The 22746-nt window shown below is 36.9% G+C and overlaps 1 protein-coding gene across 2 annotated transcripts in view; it reads right to left on the bottom strand.

The window, feature by feature from the left end:
• LOC126203163 (leucine-zipper-like transcriptional regulator 1) overlaps positions 1-22746 on the bottom strand; it is a 179472-nt gene that overhangs the window by 27437 nt on the left and 129289 nt on the right. Inside the window, exons 12-14 of one of the 2 annotated variants that reach the window (XM_049937404.1) lie at positions 9282-9308; positions 7294-7570; positions 5691-5869 (exon numbers count right to left, since the gene is read on the bottom strand). In XM_049937404.1, the coding sequence (XP_049793361.1) occupies positions 5691-5869; positions 7294-7570; positions 9282-9308 (483 nt within the window). The remainder of the gene's footprint in view (positions 1-5690; positions 5870-7293; positions 7571-9281; positions 9309-22746) is intronic. The other variant, XM_049937405.1, reaches the window with a different exon arrangement.

The following is a 22746-nucleotide window of genomic DNA, read 5'->3' as shown; positions in this document are numbered from 1 at the left end:
CAAATCCTGCCCTGAAATGAGATCCATCCTTCATGAAATCCTCCCCACTCCACCAAGAGTGTCTTTCCGCCGTCCACCTAACCTTCGTAACCTGTTAGTTCATCCCTATGAAATCCCCAAACCACCTTCCCTACCCTCTGGCTCCTATCCTTGTAACCGCCCCCGGTGTAAAACCTGTCCCATGCACCCTCCCACCACCACCTACTCCAGTCCTGTAACCCGGAAGGTGTACACGATCAAAGGCAGAGCCACATGTGAAAGCACCCACATGATTTACCAACTGACCTGCCTACACTGTGATGCATTCTATGTGGGAATGACCAGCAACAAACTGTCCATTTGCATGAATGGACACAGGCAGACAGTGTTTGTTGGTAATGAGGATCACCCTGTGGCTAAACATGCCTTGGTGCACGAATAGCACATCTTGGCACAGTGTTACACCATCTGGGTTATCTGGATACTTCCCACCAACACCAACCTATCCGAACTACGGAGATGGGAACTTGCTCTTCAATATATCTTCTCTTCCCGTTACCCACCAGGCCTCAATCTCCGCTAATTTCAAGTTGCGGCCACTCATACCCCACCTGTCATTCAACATCATCTTTGCCTCTTTATTTCCACCTCGACTGACATCTCTGCCCAAACTCTTTGTCTTTAAATATGTCTGCTTGTGTCTGTATATGTGTGGATGGATATGTGTGTGTGTGCGCGAGTGTATACCCGCCCTTTTTTCCCCCTAAGGTAAGTCTTTCCGCTCCCGGGATTGGAATGACTCCTTACCCTCTCCCTTAAAACCCACATCCTATCGTCTTTCCCTCTCCTTCCCTCTTTCCTGATGAGGCAACAGTTTGTTGCGAAGGTTGAATTTTGTGTGTATGTTTGTGTGTCTGTCGACCTGCTAGCACTTTCATTTGGTAAGTCCCATCATCTTTGTTTTTAGATATATTTTTCCTACGTGGAATGTTTCCCTATTATATATATATATATATATATATATATATATATATATATATATAGAGAGAGAGAGAGAGAGAGAGAGAGAGAGAGAGAGAGGGAAACATTCCATGTGGGAAAAATATATCTAAAAACAAAGAAGATGTAACTTACCAAACGAAAGAGTTAGCTTGTTGATAGACACACAAACAAACACAAACACGCTTTCGTTTGGTAAGTTACATCATCTTTGTGTATATGTATATATAAAACCAATGGTTGCTTCGTCAGGAAAGAGGGAAGGAGAGGGAAAGATGAAAGGATGTGGGTTTTAAGGCAGAGGGTAAGGAGTCATTCCAGTCCCGGGAGCGGAAAGCCTTACAGAGCGAGGTGGCGCAGTGGTTAGCACACTGGACTCGCATTCTGGAGGACGACGGTTCAATCCCATCTCCAGCCATCCTGATTTAGGTTTTCCATGATTTCCCTAAATCGTTTCAGGCGAATAACGGGATGGTTCCTTTGAAAGGGCACGGCCGATTTCCTTCCCCATCCTTCCCTAACCCGAGCTTGCGCTCCGTCTCTAATGACCACGTTGTCGACGGGACGTTAAACAACACTAACCTAACCTAACCTAACCTAACCTAACCTAACTTAGAGGGAAAAAAGGACAGGTATATACACACACACACACACACACACACACACACACACACACACAGATACATCTGCACATACACAGACACAAGCAGACATTTGTAAAGGCAAAGAGTTTGGGCAGAGATGTCAGTCGAGGTGGAAGTACGAAGGCAAAGATGTTGTTGAATGACAGGGGAGGTATGAGCAACGGCAACTTGAAATATGCGGAGATTGAGGCCTGGTGGGTGACTGGAAGAGAGGATATACTGAAGAGCAAGTTCCCATCTCCGGAGTTCGGATAGGTTGGTGTTGGTGGGAAGTATCCAGATAACCTGGGCAGTGTAACACTGTGCCAAGATGTGCTGGCCATCCTCCAAGGCATGTTTAGCCACAGGGTGATCCTCATTACCAACAAACACTGTCTGCCTGTGTCCATTCATGCAAATGGACAGTTTGTTGCTGGTCATTCCCACATAGAAAGCTTCACAGTGTAGGCAGGTCAGTTGGTAAATCACGTGGGTGCTTTCACACGTGGCTCTGCCTTTGATCGTGTACACCTTCCGGGTTACAGGACTGGAGTAGGTGGTGGTGGGAGGGTGCATGGGACAGGTTTTACACCAGGGGCGGTTACAAGGGTAGGAGCCAGAGGGTAGGGAAGGTGGTTTAGGGATTTCATAGGGATGAACTAAGAGGTTACGAAGGTTAGGTGGACGGCGGTAAGACACTCTTGGTGGAGTGGGGAGGATTTCATGAAGGATGGATCTCATTTCAGGGCAGGATTTGAGGAAGTCGTATCCCTGCTGGAGAGCCACATTCAGAGTCTGGTCCAGTCCCGGAAAGTATCCTGTCACAAGTGGGGCACTTTTGTGGTTCTTCTGTGGGCGGTTCTGGGTTTGAGGGGATGAGGAAGTGGCTCTGGTTATTTGCTTCTGTACCAGGTCGGGAGGGTAGTTACGGGATGCGAAAGCTGTTGTCAGGTTGTTGGTGTAATGGTTCAGGGATTCTGGGCTGGAGCAGATTCGTTTGCCACAAAGACTTAGGCTGTAGGGAAGGGACCGTTTGATGTGGAATGGGTGGCAGCTGTCATAATGCAGGTACTGTTGCTTGTTGGTGGGTTTGATGTGGACGGACGTGTGAAGCTGGCCATTGGACAGATGGAGGTCAACGTCAAGGAAAGTGGCGTGGGATTCAAATGAAAGTGCTGGCAGGTCGACAGACATACAAACAAACACAAACATACACACAAAATTCAAAGTTTCGCAACAAACTGTTGCCTCATCAGGAAAGAGGGAAGGAGAGGGAAAGACGAAAGGATGTGGGTTTTAAGGGAGAGGGTAAGGAGTCATTCCAATCCCGGGAGCGGAAAGACTTACCTTAGGTAAGTACCTCCATTATGACAGCTGCCACCCATTCCACATCAAACGGTCCCTTCCCTACAGCCTAGGTCTTCGTGGGAGACGAATCTGCCCAAACTCTGTCTTTAAATAAGTCTGCTTGTGTCTGTATATGTGTGGATGGATGTGTGTGTGGGTGTGTGCGAGTGTATACCCGTCCTTTTTTCCCCCTAAGGTAAGTCTTTCCGCTCCCGGGATTGGAATGACTCCTTACCCTCTCCCTTAAAACCCACATCCTTTCGTCTTTCCCTCTCCTTCCCTCTTTCCTGATGAGGCAACAGTTTGTTGCGAAAGCTCGAATTCTGTGTGTATGTTTGTGTGTCTGTCGACCTGCCAGCACTTTCATTTGGTAAGTCACATCATCTTTGTTTTTAGATATATTTTTCCTACGTGGAATGTTTCCCTATATATATATATATATATATATATATATATATATATATATATCTCTTTCTAAAAAACTTCAGAAGCATGTCTGCTTGTGTCTGTATATGTGTGGATGGATATGTGTGTGTGTGTGCGCGCGAGTGTATACCCGTCCTTTTTTCCCCCTAAGGTAAGTCTTTCCGCTCCCAGGATTGGAATGACTCCTTACCCTCTCCCTTAAAACCCACATCCTTTCGTCTTTCCCTCTCCTTCCCTCTTTCCTGATGAGGCAACAGTTTGTTGCGAAAGCTTGAATTTTGTGTGTATATTTGTGTTTGTTTGTGTGTCTGTCGACCTGCCAGCACTTTCATTTGGTAAGTCACATCATCTTTGTATATATATATATATATATATATATATATATATATATATATATATATATATATATAAAGAAAGATGATGAGACTTACCAAACAAAAGCGCTGGCAGGTCGATAGACACACAAACAAACACAAATATACACACAAAATTCAAGCTTTCGCAACAAACAGTTGCCTCATCAGGAAAGAGGGAAGGAGAGGGAAAGACGAAAGGATGTGGGTTTTAAGGGAGAGGGTAAGGAGTCATTCCAATCCCGGGAGCGGAAAGACTTACCTTAGGGGGAAAAAATATGTCTGCTTGTGTCTGTATGTGGGGATGGATACGTGTGTGTGTGCGAGTGTATACCTGTCCTTTTTTCCCCCTAAGGTAAGTCTTTCCGCTCCCGGGATTGGAATGACTCCTTACCCTCTCCCTTAAAACCCACATCCTTTCGTCTTTCCCTCTCCTTCCCTCTTTCCTGATGAGGCAACAGTTTGTTGCGAAAGCTTGAATTTTGTGTGTATATTTGTGTTTGTTTGTGTGTCTATCGACCTGCCAGCGCTTTTGTTTGGTAAGTCTCATCATCTTTCTTTTTAGATATATTTTTTCCACGTGGAATGTTTCCCTCTGTTATATATATATATATATAAAGCAACAGACACAAAATGTACAATTGTAAATAAATATCCAAACAGCCATTCACTTGATAAAGTTTGATGACAAAAATCGAAGTTAAATTAAAATAAAAACACCCCTATTTTGTAATATGTAAATTTTAATATCAGAAAAAGACACACATGTACTCCAAATCTCCAAATAATTTGTATCTACTCTTTCTAAAAAACTTCAGAAGCTATGTCCTCTGGAATGTCCAGCATGTGATACAATTATTTACATTTATGCGAAGCACCCCAAACAAGTTTGTAAATTTATTGAGCCAGAGTGTCAAAAGTTTGTTTAGTCTCCGAGTCAACTTGTTTGTATACAGTACTTTGAATGGAGTTGCTATGAATATGTGTCTTCTTTCTGGGAAAGGCTTTATGAATAATTCATGTGATTCATGTTATTCTGTAACATGATTCTGGATGAAAATGTCAAAATAAACTGTGGAATGAAAAACAGAATAATTGTTTCAGTCTAAAATAAAGAAAAACCTGGATCTCATTATTAGAAATTCAAAGATTGTTTCAGCCCCTAGATACCTATTTCCAGTGAAAGACAAATAATTCAAACATTTATGTTTAACACAGTGTATTGCTTGTAACACTGGACACCACTATAAACATGTTTTGAGCAACTATGGTTTATGGACAGCAGTACAATCATCGAAATGAAGGCCTTTCACCTCTTAACACATCATTCTGTTAATGATCTCTGCACTTTAGATGCAACAAAAGTCTTTTACGGTAGTTCAGAAGGGTGTCTGAAGAATGGTACACACAGTACACTTTAGAGTTTAGCTGTCTATGGCAGTTACCTTCTTAAGCATATGAAAATGATGGTTTGTTTTAGTGATTTCCTGAATTTCTGCTTCAAAATAAAACTACTAATGGTGTACTTTTCAACATGTAAAACTTCTGAAATCTGACACAATTCCCCTGTACAACGCACATCCACTGACAGACACTTTACAGAAAATATGTGGGGCCTCTGGGGACTCTTCATCACAAACTGGGAACAGTTTTGTAATTGAAAGCAGCTTTTCTTACAAGTATTACTAAGTATGACCAAAGATGCAAGTGCTATGAGTGAAACACACACACAAAATTGTCACTAATGAGCCATTGGATTTGCCTCTGTCTCACTACCTCTCTTACAACAGAATATTCTCACATTGCCTATTCCTTTTTCAGAGGTATACTGTATAGTGATGCACTGAATTATTGAGGTACTTCATTTTGATGTTCACAAGCAATTGCTTTGAACTCAATTATGTGGAAAATGCTATTAAATAACAATCTGGTGCCTCAAACTTTAAGTTTTAACGATATTTACCTGTACAACATTGTCTTCAGGCATAAATGAACGGAACATAGCTTCAAAGTAACTGCAGCGAGCAGCAAGCACAGCTTTGTGAACAGGTATGGGTAATCCATCTAACATGAGAATGATGTCGCAGAACTCTCTGCCACCTGTTTTCAGAAACATTTCCATATCCTGTTCTAGTGTAGTACCTGTGTGGAAAATTATCAAAAAGAAAGCACACATACTCTTAGTCCTTGACACAAAAAATAAAATAGAAATTAAACATGTTCCACAGTGCAATAAAATATTTTAAATTACATGACAACTGTGAAGACATTTTTAACCAAAAGAAGCAGCTTTTCTGAGTAAGTACATCACACAATAAAGATTACAACGTAAGAGAACCTTGACATTTTCATCAGCATGAATTACTTTTAATAGTGCCTCAAACAATGGAATCTCCAGGCTGGAATATCAACAATATTAGTAAAAATAGATTACTACACACCATAAAGATGACCCATTGACCTGCAGACAGAAACAATGAAAAGGTACATTACTACACACCATAAAGATGACCCATTGATCTGCAGACAGAAACAATGAAAAGGCATTATAGATTTTGGCCAAAGCCTTCATCAGCAAAGACACACACACACACACACACACACACACACACACACACACACACACACAAAGGAAGCACCCATGACCACTACCACCAGCAACTCTAATTGAATGCAACAGCCACTTGAAAAGTAATGTGGAGTGGGGCAGGGAAGGAGGAGGGACAGCAGGGTGCAGGATGGGGTATAGGAAAGCACTGTCTGGTGGCATGTAGATGGACTAGAGACTGCCAGGCGCAGTATTGGGAGATGGAGTGTTGGGAAGAAACACATTCTATACTGCTGAAATTATCCCAGCTTCAACCTACAACAAGCTACCATCCACACACCCTCCACCAGACAGATTCCACCCCATCGTCCTATCACCTTCTCCCTTTCCACATTCCCTCACCCTCTGTGTATCGTCCACTGCCAATGTATCCGCCTGTCCTTTCCCCATTTTCTGCTCCCCTCCTTTTCCCCTGCATCCCACTTCTCAACCCTGTGCCTGACAGTCTCTAGTTCCCGTGTGCCCACCACACAGTGCATTTCTTTCCACCCCACCCATATCCTGCTATCCCTGCCCTTTCCTGAGCCAATCCATACTTCTATTCATGTGACAGCTGCATTCCGTAGCGGTCATGTGTGTGTGAGGTGTGCTTGGTTGGTGTGTGTGTGTGTGTGTGTGTGTGTGTGAGGGGGAGAGGGGAGAGAGAGAGAGAGAGAGTGAGAGAGAGAGAGAGAGAACGCGCACACGCGCATTCTTTGCTGAAGAATGCCTAGGTCAAAAGCTATAATGTGTAACAGTCTTTTTGTTGTGCTTGTCTGCAACTTAATGGGTCATCTTTATGGTGAGTAGCAATTTATTATTATTTTTTTAACAGTATCTAATTGTTTGTCTTTTCACTGATATACTAACATTATATACAAAAACCAATGATTACAAAAACACAAAATATGTGGTAAAATTTATTTTTAAAGTAAACTCATCAAACTACATTTCTCAAAAAACAATGATAAATACTGACCTGAATTATCAAAAGGCTGGTCAAGCTGTGGTCTCGATTGTGGCATTTGTCTTCGGCGTATGATTTCAACCATGAGAGATTTGTCTAAATTCTCAAATTCTTTGCTCATCACAATCTGATTGTAGTTGCTCTCCTTCACTACAAATTTGAGGCAGAATTCTTTTATGAAGTATAGCTTCAGAGCAGATGCATTATGAAGAGCTTCAAGAACATTCCGATGATTGATAGTCGCTTCCAGGTACTGCACACAGAGCTGCTCAAGTCTACGCATATGAAACTACGAAAAATTAAAAAAAAAAAAAATATTAAGGCACTAATATTGTAGATAAGGAGAAAACTGAAAATAACAACTACTTAAAAAAATAAATAAAAAATAGAGCAACACGTATTATGATACATGCGAAAAGTGAAAATAAAGTACAAACTAAATGAATAAAGAGGTGGTCATATGAAAAGTAAACCAAAAAATCGATGTTACAACATTCTGAATATCAGACAGCTTGAATGAACAGAAATTAAGAAAGAAAATAATCATCCTAGACATCATAAACTTTTGCTGCATGGTTTTAATCAATAAAATATGTTTTTTGAAGCATAGCTTCCTAGAAATATAGCAGACCACACGAAATTTACCTCAACTGATTGTGGAATAAGGGGAGAATACTAGAACATTCCAGTATATGCAATGAAAGTGTAGAGAAAGAATTTCAACTTCTCACTGTAGAGAAATTTTGAACCCCTCCCCAAAAATGAAGAGCAAGTCAAAACTTCAGATTCAATCTGACTCTAAACACAATGTCAGAAAGAAGTAATATTAGGCTTTACCATCTTGATTATGAGATTATTAGTAATAGAGCACAAAGGTGAGGTAGGGCAAGGAAACTGATCATGTACTTTCAAAGGAACTATAATGGCACCTGCCTTATGGGATTTCTGGAACCTATGTAAAAACCTAAATTATGGCCATATGGGGATCTGAACTGTCACGCTTCCGAACACAATGAAGTACCTTATCACCTGATGCAATTACAATGTCTCAGAAAAATGAACTGTGCACATTTACAAATATACTAGGGCTTTAATTGAACAGGTTTACTGTGTAATACTGGGGATAGTAACACACTGGAAGTTGTCTTATGAATTAAAATTGTCACCGCCTTCAACGTATCTTAATCAAATAACTAATTATTTAAAGCTGATAAACAATAAAACAGAATGTCACCAGATGATGAGGTAAAGGAAAAAGACTGCTCAGGATGAGTATAAGAAAGATTAAGATGCCTTACTTGATTGACGTTAAAAGTAACTGTGCTATATTTGATACAAAATCGGCATTATGACATTTAAAAAAATTCCAAAACATTCTTGATTAAAATTAATCCTACTGACATTATTATTATTATTATTATTATTATTATTACTATTACTGGTAAAAGAGAAGGAACGAAAGATACAAGCAAGCAGCAAAGCAGAATAACTGTTTCAAAACAGAGAACAGAAAAATCTGGCCATTAAAATAGCTTCTGGAATGGTTTTACTTCCTTAGCAATTCTCTTTTGAATGAACTTCTATTTAACAAAAATAAATACATTTCTATTTTTTGAAAATACCTTCATTGCTTAATGCTTTATAAGGAACAGTTTCCTATATCTCGAACGGTCCGCAGGTGTACAGCCGGTCCACAGTGTCCTACGGTGCCCGTTTGACACTATGGACCGGCAGTACACCTGTGGACTGTTCGAGCAAGAAATACGCCAGGAGAAACTGAAGAATCATAGTTTCCTATTTCATAATTTTATCATTTTCTTTCCACATTTCATCATTTAGTGATAGCATCCCCTAACTAATATTTGTACTGTGGAAATTCTTGCACCCTAAAGTAAAAATAAAGATAAGATAATGTCCAATGACACTCATATGATCTGAAGGTTTGATTACAAGGACACCCGTAATTTTTGAAAAATATCCAATACTAAGTTTCAACCTACCTGTTCAGGTACCAGTATACAGACCACCTGCAATTAGAAGTCTGTTTTAAAGAATGGCCTCCTTACCTAATCACAATTTTACACTTTTTCATGCAGGAAAACATCTGGTAGTATAATTCAACATGTAATCTGCAAGTATCACATAGACTATTCTTAAATGAAACAAGGAAATGTGTGCTGTTTCACACGTGTATCTGACTTGTGACAAGGACTTGACAAGTTGAGATGAAAATGGAGAACACTGCAACACAAATGCTCCTTCCCTTTCCATTTTGTTACTGTTGTATAAAATATTTTCTCATCTGAAAGCTCATAAATATTTCATGATATGTATTACTCTAAAGACTCAGGAAACTGTTTTACATGCCTGAAGAGCAAAATGGGGCAATACACAACAAAGTAGATCATCTTTGTTGCGTATTACACTCCACATTACATTAGACATACATGTTTAAATATAATAAAGAGAGAGTCAAAAAGAAAGAACAGATTTCAGTTGTTAATTATAGAAAAACTGTGAAAGACAGAAACACATTGTGGATGTCACTGAGTAGAGGAAAGTTCAGAGTTTTATGTTTGCACAGACACTACACCATGCACTCAACATAAGCACCACGGATTGCTCAAGCAACATCAAAACAGACATCCACTTCATTCCACACATGACTAAGCCTGTCCTTTCTGAATCAACAGATTCAAAAATTTGATTTCTCAAAATCATAAAGATCTCAAAATTAAGCTTGGACTTCAATGCGAGATGTTATAATAGTCTCACAATGAAACTTTTGTCTCGAAACCTGGCAGAATATCCAAAGAACTTCTGGTCATATGTGAAGTATGTTAGCAGCGACACAATCAATGCCTTCTCTGTGCAGTAGCAACAGAGATACTATCAAAGACAGTGCTGCCAAAGCAGAGTTACTAAACACAGCCTTCCACAATTCCTTAACCAAAGAAGACAAAGTAATGCGAATCAAAAGCAGCTGCCATCATGAGTGACATAGAAGTAAATATCCTCGGAGTAGTGAAGCAACTTAAATCACTTAACAAAAGCAACTCTTCTGTTCCAGATTGTATACCAGTTAGGCTCCTTTCAGAGTATGTTGATACAATAGCTCCATACTCAACACTCTTTTACAACCATTTGCTCAACGAAATATCTGAATCCAAAGAATGGAAAGTTGAACAGGTCACATCAATATTCAACAAAGGTGGTAGGAGTAATCCACTAAATTACAGGCGCATAGTGTTAATGTCAATAAACAGGGGATTTTGGAACATATGTTGTGTTCGAACATTATGAATTACCTCGAAGAAAGTGTCTATTGACACACAGCCAACATGGATTTAGAAAACATCGATCTTGTGAAACACAACTAGCTCTTTACTTGCATGAAGTGTTGAGTGCTATTAACAAGGGATTTCAAATTGATTCCATATTTCTGGATTTCCGGAAGGCTTTCAACACTGCAACACACAAGCAGCTTGTAGTGAAAATGCATGCTTATGGCATATCATCTCAGTTATGTGACTGGATTCGTTATTTCCTGTCAGAGGGGCCGTAGTTTGTAGTAACTGATGGAAAGCCATTGCATAAAACAGAAGTGATTTCTGACATTCCCCAAGGTAGTGTTATAGGCCCTTTTCTGTTCCTTATCGATATAAATGGTTTGGGAGACAATCTGAGCAGCCATCTTCGATTGTTTGCAGATGACGCTGTCATTGATCGACTAATAAAGTCATCAGAAGATCAAAACAAATTGCAAAATGAGTTAGAAAAGATATCTGTTTGGTGTGAAAATTAGCAATTGACCCTAAGTAACAAAAAGGAATCCGTTAAACTTCGGTTACACCATAAAACAGTCAAATCTAAAGGCCGTAAATTCAACTAAATACCTAGGAATTGCAATTACCAATAACTTAAATCGGAAGGAACACACAGAAAATGTTGTGGGGTAGGCTACCCAATGACTGCGTTTTATTGGCAGGACACTTAGAAAATTTAACAGATCTACTAAAGAGACTGTCTACACTATGCTCAGCTGTCCTCTTTTAGAATACACAATGTGGATCTTTACCACATAGGACTGACAAGAGTACATCAAAAAAGCTTAAAGAAGGGTGGCATATTTTATATTATCATAAAATAGGAGAGCGAGTGTCAATGAAATGATACAGGATCTGGGGTGGACATCATTAAAACAAAGGTGTTTTTCATTGCAGCATAATAATCTCACAAAATTTCAATCACCAACTTTCTCCTTCAAATGTGAAAATATTTTGTTAATGCCAACATACATATGGAGAAACGATCACCGTGATAAAATAAGGGAAATCAGAGCTCACACAGAAAGATTTACGTGTTCATTTTTTCCGTGCAGTATAGGATTGGAATAATAGAGAATTGTGAAGTTGGTTTGATGATCCTCTGTCAGGCACTTAAATGTGATTTGCAGAGTATCCATGTAGGTGCAGATGTGGATGCTCCCACAGGTGGGACAAAGATTGTCTTTTATGCACTCCCCATAGAGGTGAGGTGTGAGGTGTGTTGACCTGGCAGGCCAAAAGCAATAAACAAGATCTTGTTGCCAATGTATTCAATCCAACATTGTGGAATGGTTTTGTTAAGATAACACCACACCTCAAGTGAAAGTGAGGCAGGGCACCGTCGTGGATAAAAGTGAAATCATTGTCTAACTATGACATTCCTGTCAAAGTTTCATCCACAAAAAAGATAGGTCCATAAATTCTCTAAACAGAAATGGCACAAAACATGTTTAGTTTGGTGAATCTCTTTAATGTTTGAAGATGGCACCATGATTTTGTGACCCCCAAATCATGATGGCTTTCCATCAGTTTGGTGATTTATTTTGACCAATACATGAAATGTTGATTCATCCAAAAAGATGAGCTGTTCAGAAAAAAATTTCCTTTGTTATATCCTGGAGAACTGGAATGCAAAATTCATACCTTCTGTTATGGTTATTGAGACGCAATTGCTGAAGTAAGTGCAAATTGTAAGGCTTCATATACAGGCATCATACCACACTGTTGTTTGAGGAAGCTGAAGTTCCTAGGACCCAGTGAACGCACCCCGGATATGCTCGACATTTTCATGAGATATGCATGGCCAACCAGCACTCTTCCCTTTGTATATGGAACCAACTTCCAAGAATTTTTTATGCCAGTCATACCTCTGTTTATGCAGAGGCAGCTTCTTGCTGAATCGACAGCAGAATGCACACTGCACTCAAACAATGGATTGATTTCACACAAATTCCAACTTAAAATGATTTCTCATGGTGTAGTCTGTGTTGACAGTAAATATATGAGAAATGGGTAATTATACACAGAGTTTGCAGATTATTTTTCTGCTAGTTATAACTTCTTGTGAGCCGATGAATACTTCAAACAGTTACTGCACATTTGCCCCATTTATGTAATACACTTCTGCAACTGAAGTATAATTTTCCAAGATTCTGTGCATACTGTGCATCATGGTGTAAAGCAAATAGCCTTTTGCCTTCTGTCTGAGAGTCCAGATGGTAAGAATAAAGAGGTGTACTCTTGGTTCCCCGAAAATACACTTTTTTGTATTTGTATTAGGTATCCATTTTCCACATACTGCAAAAAATAAGGTCACTGAATCTGGATGATGATGGCGTGCTACAAAACCTGGAGCGATGGGGATATTTCATCTTATTACATTTTGGTTTAGTTCTGTTTTGATTGGTGGCTTCCTATGTTTCCTCATCTATCCTTATAATGAAACAGTGAAACTGTTGTGTCCATCTATTTGAACATACTAATCTCCAAAACTGCTAGACAAACTTCCATGTGGTTTTCACAAGTAACTTGAGCATAGCTTGGGACAACATACAGTAGTCATTTCATCAAAATTGGAATATGGGGAAAAAAGATATCATAATTTAAAGTTTTATCTAAAACAATCTGCTCAGCTTAGTAGTTTGGAAGTTTAATCATCACAGTGTAGTACACACACACACACACACACACACACACACACACACACACACACACACACACACACACACACACAAGGGGGGGGGGGGGGGAGAAAGCAGTGCTGCTAGTTTTTAACTCACCAACAGATGTCTATTCTGAAGTTTCCATCAGTGTAAGAATTAAGTTCTGCAATCTTATCTTTATGAATACAAGCTAACAGAATTTCCCTGATTAGGATATATGGATTTATTGATTGCACTTTGTTCTATTTATATTCTCTGCTAGGAAAAATGAATTTACTGCGTTTGTGTTAAATCTCACATTACTGAGTTTGCTTTGTGATTCTGGTGCCTACACATTATATTTTGATTTTGGTTTGTTTACAAATAAAAATGCCTAGAAAATGTTTTAATATTTCTGAATACACCAGAATGGCTAAAAGACTGAGGACTACACTGTCTCAACACTCCAGTGAAGACTTGTTGCTGCTTGAGAACATCAGGCTTTAACTCACTCTTTAGTAACTCCTTCTGAAAGTGAGGAGTGACTTAATTCTGATCAAGAGCATCATGCATTATCTCACTCCTCAGAATCCTTCACTCACAGAGGCTTACAGTTACTTCTCTCCCATGTAATATCATGTAAGTGTAAATTTCGATGGGAAGTGGCACAGACAAGCAAGTTTTTATACTCCGAATCCCCTTTATTCCTAACAATTTATCATTTCACTTCAAACGTGTACAAGTCCCAGCAAGCTTACATTATACCACGACCATAAAAAAAGCACAAAGCTAGACGCTGCATGTTGCGAGTGTGGATCTTAAGTGTCAGTTGCTTTTTGTATGGCCAGATCTACACAGCTCAGATTACTATCATGCTCTTCAAACCACTGTAACACAATTCTGGTGGTGTGGAAGAGACAGTTATCCTGCTGGAAGAAGATGCCATTGCCACCAAGGAAGACATTACTTATGAAGAGATGCCAGTGTTTTGCAATAATGTTCATGTACTCGGCAGCTGTCATGGTGCCTTCGATTACCACCAAAGATCCCATGGAAGCCCAGGTGCCAATGGCAACCGTATTCTTAAAGGGACATGTAGGGGTTGCCTGTTGCAGAGACCCGTGTTCACTAAACACTTATGCCTGTACGAACACTGTCCACTGACGTCATATCTGCCACAGATACCGGCCTGTCCTGCTTTACAGAGAGGGCAAGCCTCCAACCTCAGTGTCCTGCAATGAGATCTGGAAGTCCAACACTGTCAACTGCAAGCGGTTTCATCTCCTTTCACAGCACAACCAACCAGTTTTGCCATTCCCAAGTAACTCATTTTTGAGTATTTATGCTGTAGCAATCTGTGCTTTGCCAAAGTTGCTTATTTCAATGGAGTTCTTCATTTGCAGCCCTTATTGTCACTAGAATGATTTTATATTCATCTCTGCTCTGCCTGTATATTTTCCGCATCGTGTATGCAGCTGCAATGCCACCAGGTGCCATTAAAACTCATGATGGACACTGATCGTAATAATTTGGCTCATCAGTGTATATAAACATATATAAAGTAATTACAAATAATGCCCATAATTATCATGATGAGTATAGTGCTAATTTACTTATAATTTGTTACTAGTGCATTCCACAGAAATAGCCTGCAGTGACTGGTTCTGTCTGTTAATGCGTAACTTGACATGTTCCACATCCCTGAAGTTTCTCCTTAATGTGTTACTTACTTACTTAATTAATTAATTATATGAGACATTCCATTTGACATATGGAAGGCAAAAAATGGAGCTGGACCTTGTAATGGATCTGGGAAATGTTATTTTTTTTACCATATTTTTCGATACCGAAGTGTAAATGTTTTCTTATATTTTTGTCAGAATTTATTATAATTTGTCTTATTATATGTTAATTTACCTCTGTTTTTGAGAGTGAAAGCATATTGTTTACTATTAGGAAATGTATCGAAGAACAGCAAAGAGACTGATTACAAATGGAAACTTGTGGATTGTGTAAAGTATCTTTGACGTTGGAGTCGTCTTTGACTATAGTCAGTCGGCAGCTAACCTTTTGTGTGTGTGTGTTGATGGAAGAACAATGGGAAGGTTGAAGTCATGAATAATTTTGAATTATGTTACTATTATTTTTGTATTGACTAAAAAGAAGAAACTACATTTGAAGAAACTGTATTTGAAACACCAAAATGAGAGAAACACTTTGAACCACGTCTTTTCTGCAGCCGACAACGATGCATTGTGGAATCATACTTAGACAACTGAAGCCAAGACTTATATCGCCTTGCAAACATCTAATGGAAAAGGTACTGTCACGAAATATGGCAAATTTAAGTTTATAAAAAAAAAACAGTGATCATATTTCAACTGGGGGCTCAGTACCGGGATATTGTGTTCACGAGATCTTCAACAGTGCTACGAGGAAGAAAATTTTTGTGTGTTAATACCAGTTTCTTCAGAATGTGTGTTACAGTGTTTGTGTTCATCGGGAAGTAAAAGTTTTGGAGAAGAAATGTTTCGGCAAAAAAAAAAAAAAAAATATAATTTTCGACAGAAGAAAATACTTCAAGAATTTTGGTCAACAATCACATGGATGGAAAATGTGGTTTTGCAACAGAAGAAGAGTGTTCCAGATAAGTCACGAAACCCTCGTATTTTGTTAAAACAATATTTTTATCTTGTTTTGTATTGTTGTGTATAAATTTTTGTTCTTCACAATGACTTATGAGATTTTCGAGAGTATTGTGCCTAAAGTAGAAAGTAGTAATTTAATAGACTTCGAACATCAGGACAGGTCAAATGAAACAGAAAAAACCGATCAATTTGATTTAAAAAGTTTTCTTGTAAATTTCACGAAAGAAATTAGACAATCAGTTGACGACAATAAGACGTACTGGGATAAAAAAATTGATAACATTTTGTTGCAAGTCCAAGCAGTCAATACCCAAGTGGGTGAGCTTTCGAACAGAGTTGGCAGTGTTGAGGAAAAAATTGAATCTGTGGAAGCAAAAGTAAATGAAATTGATGTTAAATTGAGCGGTGAAATTAATACTGTAAAAAATGAGTTACTGGTAGATAGGGAAAGAAATTTAATTGAATTTAATGAGATAAAAGGGGAAATTAAAAATTTGGATGAGAATACAAAAGTTTTAGTAAAAAATGTAGAACAAAAAACTGACAATCGTTTGGTTACTCTAGAAGAAAAAGTAGAATGCAATGATTTAGAAAACAAAAAAATCTGTCAAAGAACTTAGCGAAAAAATTGAAAATTTTGACATTGAATTTCAAAGCAAAAATTACAATGTCAGCACATGTAATCTTGTATCTAATATTCCAGTGAAGCACTTTTCGGCAGATGGACCCTTACATCCCGTTGATTTTATGCAGTATTGTAAGGATTGTTTTTTACCTCACTCACCAGATGAAATAAAAATCAAATTTGTGAAAAAATTCTTGGAAGGGGAAGCTTTGACTTGGGCAAACCAGATTGTAACTTTGGGGATGACCTTTTCAGAATCTGAATCAAAATTTCTGGAAAAATTTTGGGATGATCTTAAACAAACTAGAATCAAAAGTGAATTTTTGAATGGGCGAAACTATAGAGAATCAGATGGGAACATGAAACAATTTTGCAAAAGTGAACTTAAAAAACTTATTCATTTAACAAAACCTTTGGATGACTTGATCAAAATTGATACCTTAAAGAGAAGATTGCCATCAACAATGCAGTTGAGTTTAGTTCATTGTCCTGATAGTAATGTAGAGCAGTTTCTCAATTATATTGAAAAGTTGGATAGGGTAACAACAAGAACACACAGTGGGTTTACTCAGAAAGGTAATGGTCAAAATTGGGGAAATGACAACTTTCAGAAAAGGGAACAAAACAATTATCATGGTGTCAGTCAAAATTCAGGGGGATATAGCAATTTTGAAAAGAAGGACCATAATTTTTATCCAAAACAAGAACAACATTTTCGCGTTAATAATCAACAAAATAGAGAACACTTTAGGGATCAAAATCACAGAAATTTTGATAGAGGTCAGTACAATAGAAACTACCAACAATCAGGTAATGTTTGGCATAGGAATGGGATCAGAAATGTTGATCAGAGACATTGGCAGAACCATAATCAGCAGTTCAAACAGGAACCAGAAATAAAAAACGAGTAGACGCCCCCTTGAAGGTCCGCAAGGTTGAGGCAGAAGGTGAGCATGATGAAAGGACCAATGGATGTGACTATGATAAACCCAAACAGGTCAGTTCCAAACCTAAGCTATCACATGAGGTCATTAGTTGTTACTTATTGAAGAAATTTCAAGAGGAAAATAATGATGATAAAGATAACATTTTCAATACACAAGAACATACAGTAGATAAAAGTAATTGTGATTCATTTAATTTAACAGAGTTTTACAGTTGGGCAGGAAAGAACAACACTTTGTCAGATGGTGTAATTTGTAGTAGTTCAGAGATGTATGTGAATGAAAGAGAGAATGCATGCTGTGAGAATGAAAATGTTGGTGAAAGGGATCTGGTAACTTTAGAAAGGGGAAATAATATTTTGGGGGATAATTTGAATGTGTATGACCTGAATATGTGTAATGATAATGATGTTGTTGATAATGATGGTAATGGTATTGATGATGATGTTGAGGAAAGGTATTTCATTAGTTTAAATAGGGAGTTGGGTATACACATGGTTGAAAATGGATTAAATAGTGAGAATATTATAGAAATTCCCAGGGATGTTACCAGGATGAATAAAGCTCGCAAGCTGGGTGTATGTAAAAGTGTGAATTTAGATGTTGCTGGTAAAGAATCTGACTACACAAATAACGATGACACATGTATAATTTCTTACCTAAGTGAAACTTTTACAGATACTAATGATACACACACATTTCTTATGAATATATGGCTGAACAGTGAAACTATTTCTTTTGACAAGAACTTTAGAAAGATGCTTATTAATGTATGTGAAACTGTATGTCCTGAGTGGTGGAAAAAGATGAGATATTTTATTTTTGAAAAGCTGAAGGATAAATACTTCAATAGTATACAATGTGATTTGGATGAAAATTCTTGGCTATTTGAGATAATAGAGAGTACTAATGACAATTTTGTATCTTGTGCAAATTCTATAACTATGACAAATAATACATATAATGGTATACCATATGATTCTGATAAGTATAGGTTTGGGGAAATTGAAAGTGATTTATTACATGAGGATACAGGTTCTGAGAAAAGTGATCAATTTTGCAGTCCTTATATAAAAGTTCAAATTGGGCCATGGATTGGTAAATGTTTAATTGATACAGGAAGTGAGATCTCGGGAATATCTGAAAGGTTAAGCAAGAAATTGAAAGTGGGGAAAGATTATGTTGAAATGCCAGTTGTTGGGGTAAAGATAAAAGGTGCTACTGGGAAGAGCAGTAAATTGGTAAAAAGCCAGGCTTTAGTGACATTTTTAATTGAAGGCAAGTTGTTCACACATGGATGTTTTGTAATTCAGGAATTTAATGAAGTTTTTCTTTTGGGTATGAATTGGATAGTAAAAGTAAATACAGCATTTGATTGGGTTGGAAGAAAACTTTTGATAGAAACTAGTGAAAGGGAATACATTCAGACAAATTTTGTGAACACACTTGGTGATCAGAGTAATGGAAATTTTGACAGTATCAATTTACAAAAAGAAAATAGATTGGAGAATATTGAAACTCATAGATTTGATACTGATGAAGTTGAATTTGGGAATTTAGTAAATTTGAAAATTTCAGAAACACAAAATTTATCTGGGGAGCAGAAACAACAGTTAGAAAATCTGTTATGGGAATACAGTGATGTTTTCAGTGACATACCTGGTATGGTAATGGGTTACCAGTGTGAGCTTCAGGTAAAACCTCATGAACCATTTTTCATAAAACCATACAGTATTGCAATATCAAAAAGACTTGCAGTTGAGAAAGAGCTGAAAAAGATGGAAGGATGTAATATAATAGAAAGGAGTATCAGTGCATATAATAATCCTCTAGTAGTAGTTTCGAAAAAAGATGGTGGAGTAAGATTGGTTTTGGACTCTAGACACTTAAACAAAATTTTGTTCAGACAGACAGACCATCCTGAAAATATTGATGAGTTACTCTATAAAGTTACAGATATAAAATATATGTCAAGTTTGGATCTAACTTCGGGTTTTCATCAGGTACCACTTTCGGTTAATTCTAGGAAATATACTGCTTTCTTGTACAATGGTAAGAGTTACCAATATTGTGTTGTGCCATTTGGGTTAAATTCTTCTGTTTCTGAATTTATAAGAGCTTTGGATCATGTACTGGGGCAAGAACTTGCGTCTAAACTGATAATCTATGTAGATGACATTTTGGTTACAGGGCAAAATTGGGAGGAACATTTTTTGATTTTGAAGTCAGTTTGTGAAAAACTTAGAAAAGGGGGGATGACATTGAAATTAGAGAAATGTAAATTTGCAGTTTCTGAATTAAAATTTTTGGGTCATGTTGTCACAGACAAGGGAATTTTGGCAGATCCAGAAAAAATTAAAGCAATTTCAGAAATTCCTATTCCTAAGACTAAAAAACAATTAAAGTCGTTCTTTGGGTTATGCGGTTATTACCAAAAACATATAAGTGATCAGAGTCTGAATGCACCATGTTTAAGTCAGTTACTTAAGAAAAGCACTGTTTGGGTTTGGGATAAAAGTTGTCAGGAAGAGTTTGATAAAATTAAGCAAGAGTTGAGGAAGCAACACTTATTACACAGACCTGATTTTAATTTACCATTTTGTTTGAAACATTATTCCGGAGAAACCTTTAGATCTTATCGCAGTGGACTTATATGGAATGTTACCAAAGAGTAAAGGTGGTCACTGTTACATATTTGTTATGGTAGATGTATTTTCAAAATTAACTAAACTATATCCAGTGAAAAAAGCTACTAGCCATGAAATTATAATAAAAATTGAAAGAGATTATTTCGCGCAGGTGGGAAAACCAAAAGCTATATTATCAGATAATGGTTCACAGTTTACCTCAAAAATTTGGAAAAAGTTTATTGAAAGATCAAAATTGAAGCATATACTTATATCTGTTTATTCTCCGTCCACCAATCCTGCAGAAAGATATATGAGGGAAATTGGGAGACTTTGTCGAACCTATTGTAGCCATAAACATCCAACCTGGTTTGAGCACATTCGAAATTTTGAAGATATTATGAATAGCCTACAACATAGTTCCACAGGATTTTCACCGTATGAGATTATGTTTAATATTAGACCTCCAAATATTATATCAGAACTTATTGAATTTCCTAAATGTACACCTTTAACTATGCAAGAAAGAGAAGATATTGTCAGGGAAACTATGAGGAAACAAGGGGAAAAGAGGAATAAAAAACATAACAATAGGGTAAAATTAACCACTTTCAAAATTGGGGATCTTGTTCTGGTCAAATCTCATGAAAAATCAAAAATGTTAACTTCAGAAATTAAAAAATTCTTTGATATCTATATTGGGCCTTTTGAAGTCATAGAAAATCCACACCCTAATGCTTATCGTTTGGTGTATCCTAAGTCAAAGAAATTATTTGGTCTCAGGAATGTTGTCTCTTTAAAACTGTATAAACAGAAATCATAATTTCAAAAAAAAAAAAAAAAAAAAAAAAAAAAAAAAAAAAAAAAAAAAATTAAATAATCTATTATCATCAAAAACAAAAGTCCTCCACTGGAATATGCTTGTTAGGACAAAACTACCTGTACAACCAAGTATGTATATTTGCATGTATAAATTAATAATTTGAAGTCACATGTTAATTGAAACTGATGAAAAAACACTGATGTAACAAAGAATGAGAGAAAGATTTATTTTTACTATTTTTACAAAAAAAAAAGTCTCCCTAGTGAGCATTTCTGAATTTTTTCTAATTTTTGGAAGCTAAGTCTTCCCTGTGGGTGAAGGCATGCATGTGAGGACATGCATGCAAAGGTATAAGTTTCAAAACCAATTTTAGATAAAGCCTCATGATATATGAGCAGTTTATTGTTGTTTATACTGATGTTGTGGGGAGCAAAAGTACTCTTCATAAGAATGTGACTTGTAGTAATATTGTAGTAGAGAGGCAAGTGTACATAAATAATTGAAAAAAAAAAAATTCAGATAATACTGATGTATCTTTAGCTGTACTAAAAGAAAAAAAAATACAAACAAAAAAAAGGGGAAAAAAATTAAAAAGAAAATCATAAGCAAAAAAATAAACAAAAACAAAAAACCATAACTAATAAAAAAATATAAAAATAAAAAAAATCAGAAGTTAAACTCCTTTGCTAGAATAAGATTTAATTTTTTTTTAATATTAATGCTATTTCATTATGCTTACATATTGTACAGTAAAATTAATACTGGACACATATAGTGTAGTGTTTTTTTTTCTAGGCAAATATAGAAAAAAAAACACTACACTATATGTGTCCAGTATTAATTTTACTGTACAATATGTAAGCATAATGAAATAGCATTAATACTTAAAAAAAAAAAAAAAATAAAATAAAAAAAAAATTTAAATCTTATTCTAGCAAAGGAGTTTTACCTTTCTATTATTTTCAATCGGTATGCTGTATGTTAGAATATTTCTCATGTATGTTTTATACCATGTATATTTGTCATGTCAAATAATTTCTTTACTTGAATTTTTTTGTGTATGAGATTGATGGGGAAGTATCATTGCGACAACAGCCAGTATCAAGTCCACAGATTCAAAGAGTCCAAATTTGGAAGAGGTTATCAGACTGCATCATTAGTGTACTAATTGTGTAATACAGATCCATTACTGAGAGTGGGCGGGATTTTGTTGTATATGTCCATAACAACAAAAGCCCTGGGGAGCAGTTGTAATGGATCTGGGAAATGTTATTCTTTTTACCATATTTTTCGACACCGAAGTGTAAATGTTTTCTTATATTTTTGTCAGAATTTATTATAATTTGTCTTATTATATGTTAATTTACCTCTGTTTTTGAGAGTGAAAGCATATTGTTTACTATTAGGAAATGTATCGAAGAACAGCAAAGAGACTGATTACAAATGGAAACTTGTGGATTGTGTAAAGTATCTTTGACGTTGGAGTCGTCTTTGACTATAGTCAGTCGGCAGCTAACCTTTTGTGTGTGTGTTGATGGAAGAACAATGGGAAGGTCGAAGTCATGAATAATTTTGAATTATGTTACTATTATTTTTGTATTGACTAAAAAGAAAAAACTACATTTGAAGAAACTGTATTTGAAACACCAAAATGAGAGAAACACTTTGAACCACGTCTTTTCTGCAGCCGACAACGATGCATTGTGGAATCATACTTAGACAACTGAAGCCAAGACTTATATCGCCTTGCAAACATCTAATGGAAAAGGTACTGTCACGAAATATGGCAAATTTAAGTTTATAAAAAAAAACAGTGACCATATTTCAACC

This window comes from Schistocerca nitens, chromosome 9 (assembly GCF_023898315.1).
Source record: "Schistocerca nitens isolate TAMUIC-IGC-003100 chromosome 9, iqSchNite1.1, whole genome shotgun sequence".
In the NCBI taxonomy this organism is placed as follows: Eukaryota; Metazoa; Arthropoda; class Insecta; order Orthoptera; family Acrididae; genus Schistocerca; species Schistocerca nitens.
This window is presented reverse-complemented; position numbering and strand designations above follow the sequence as displayed.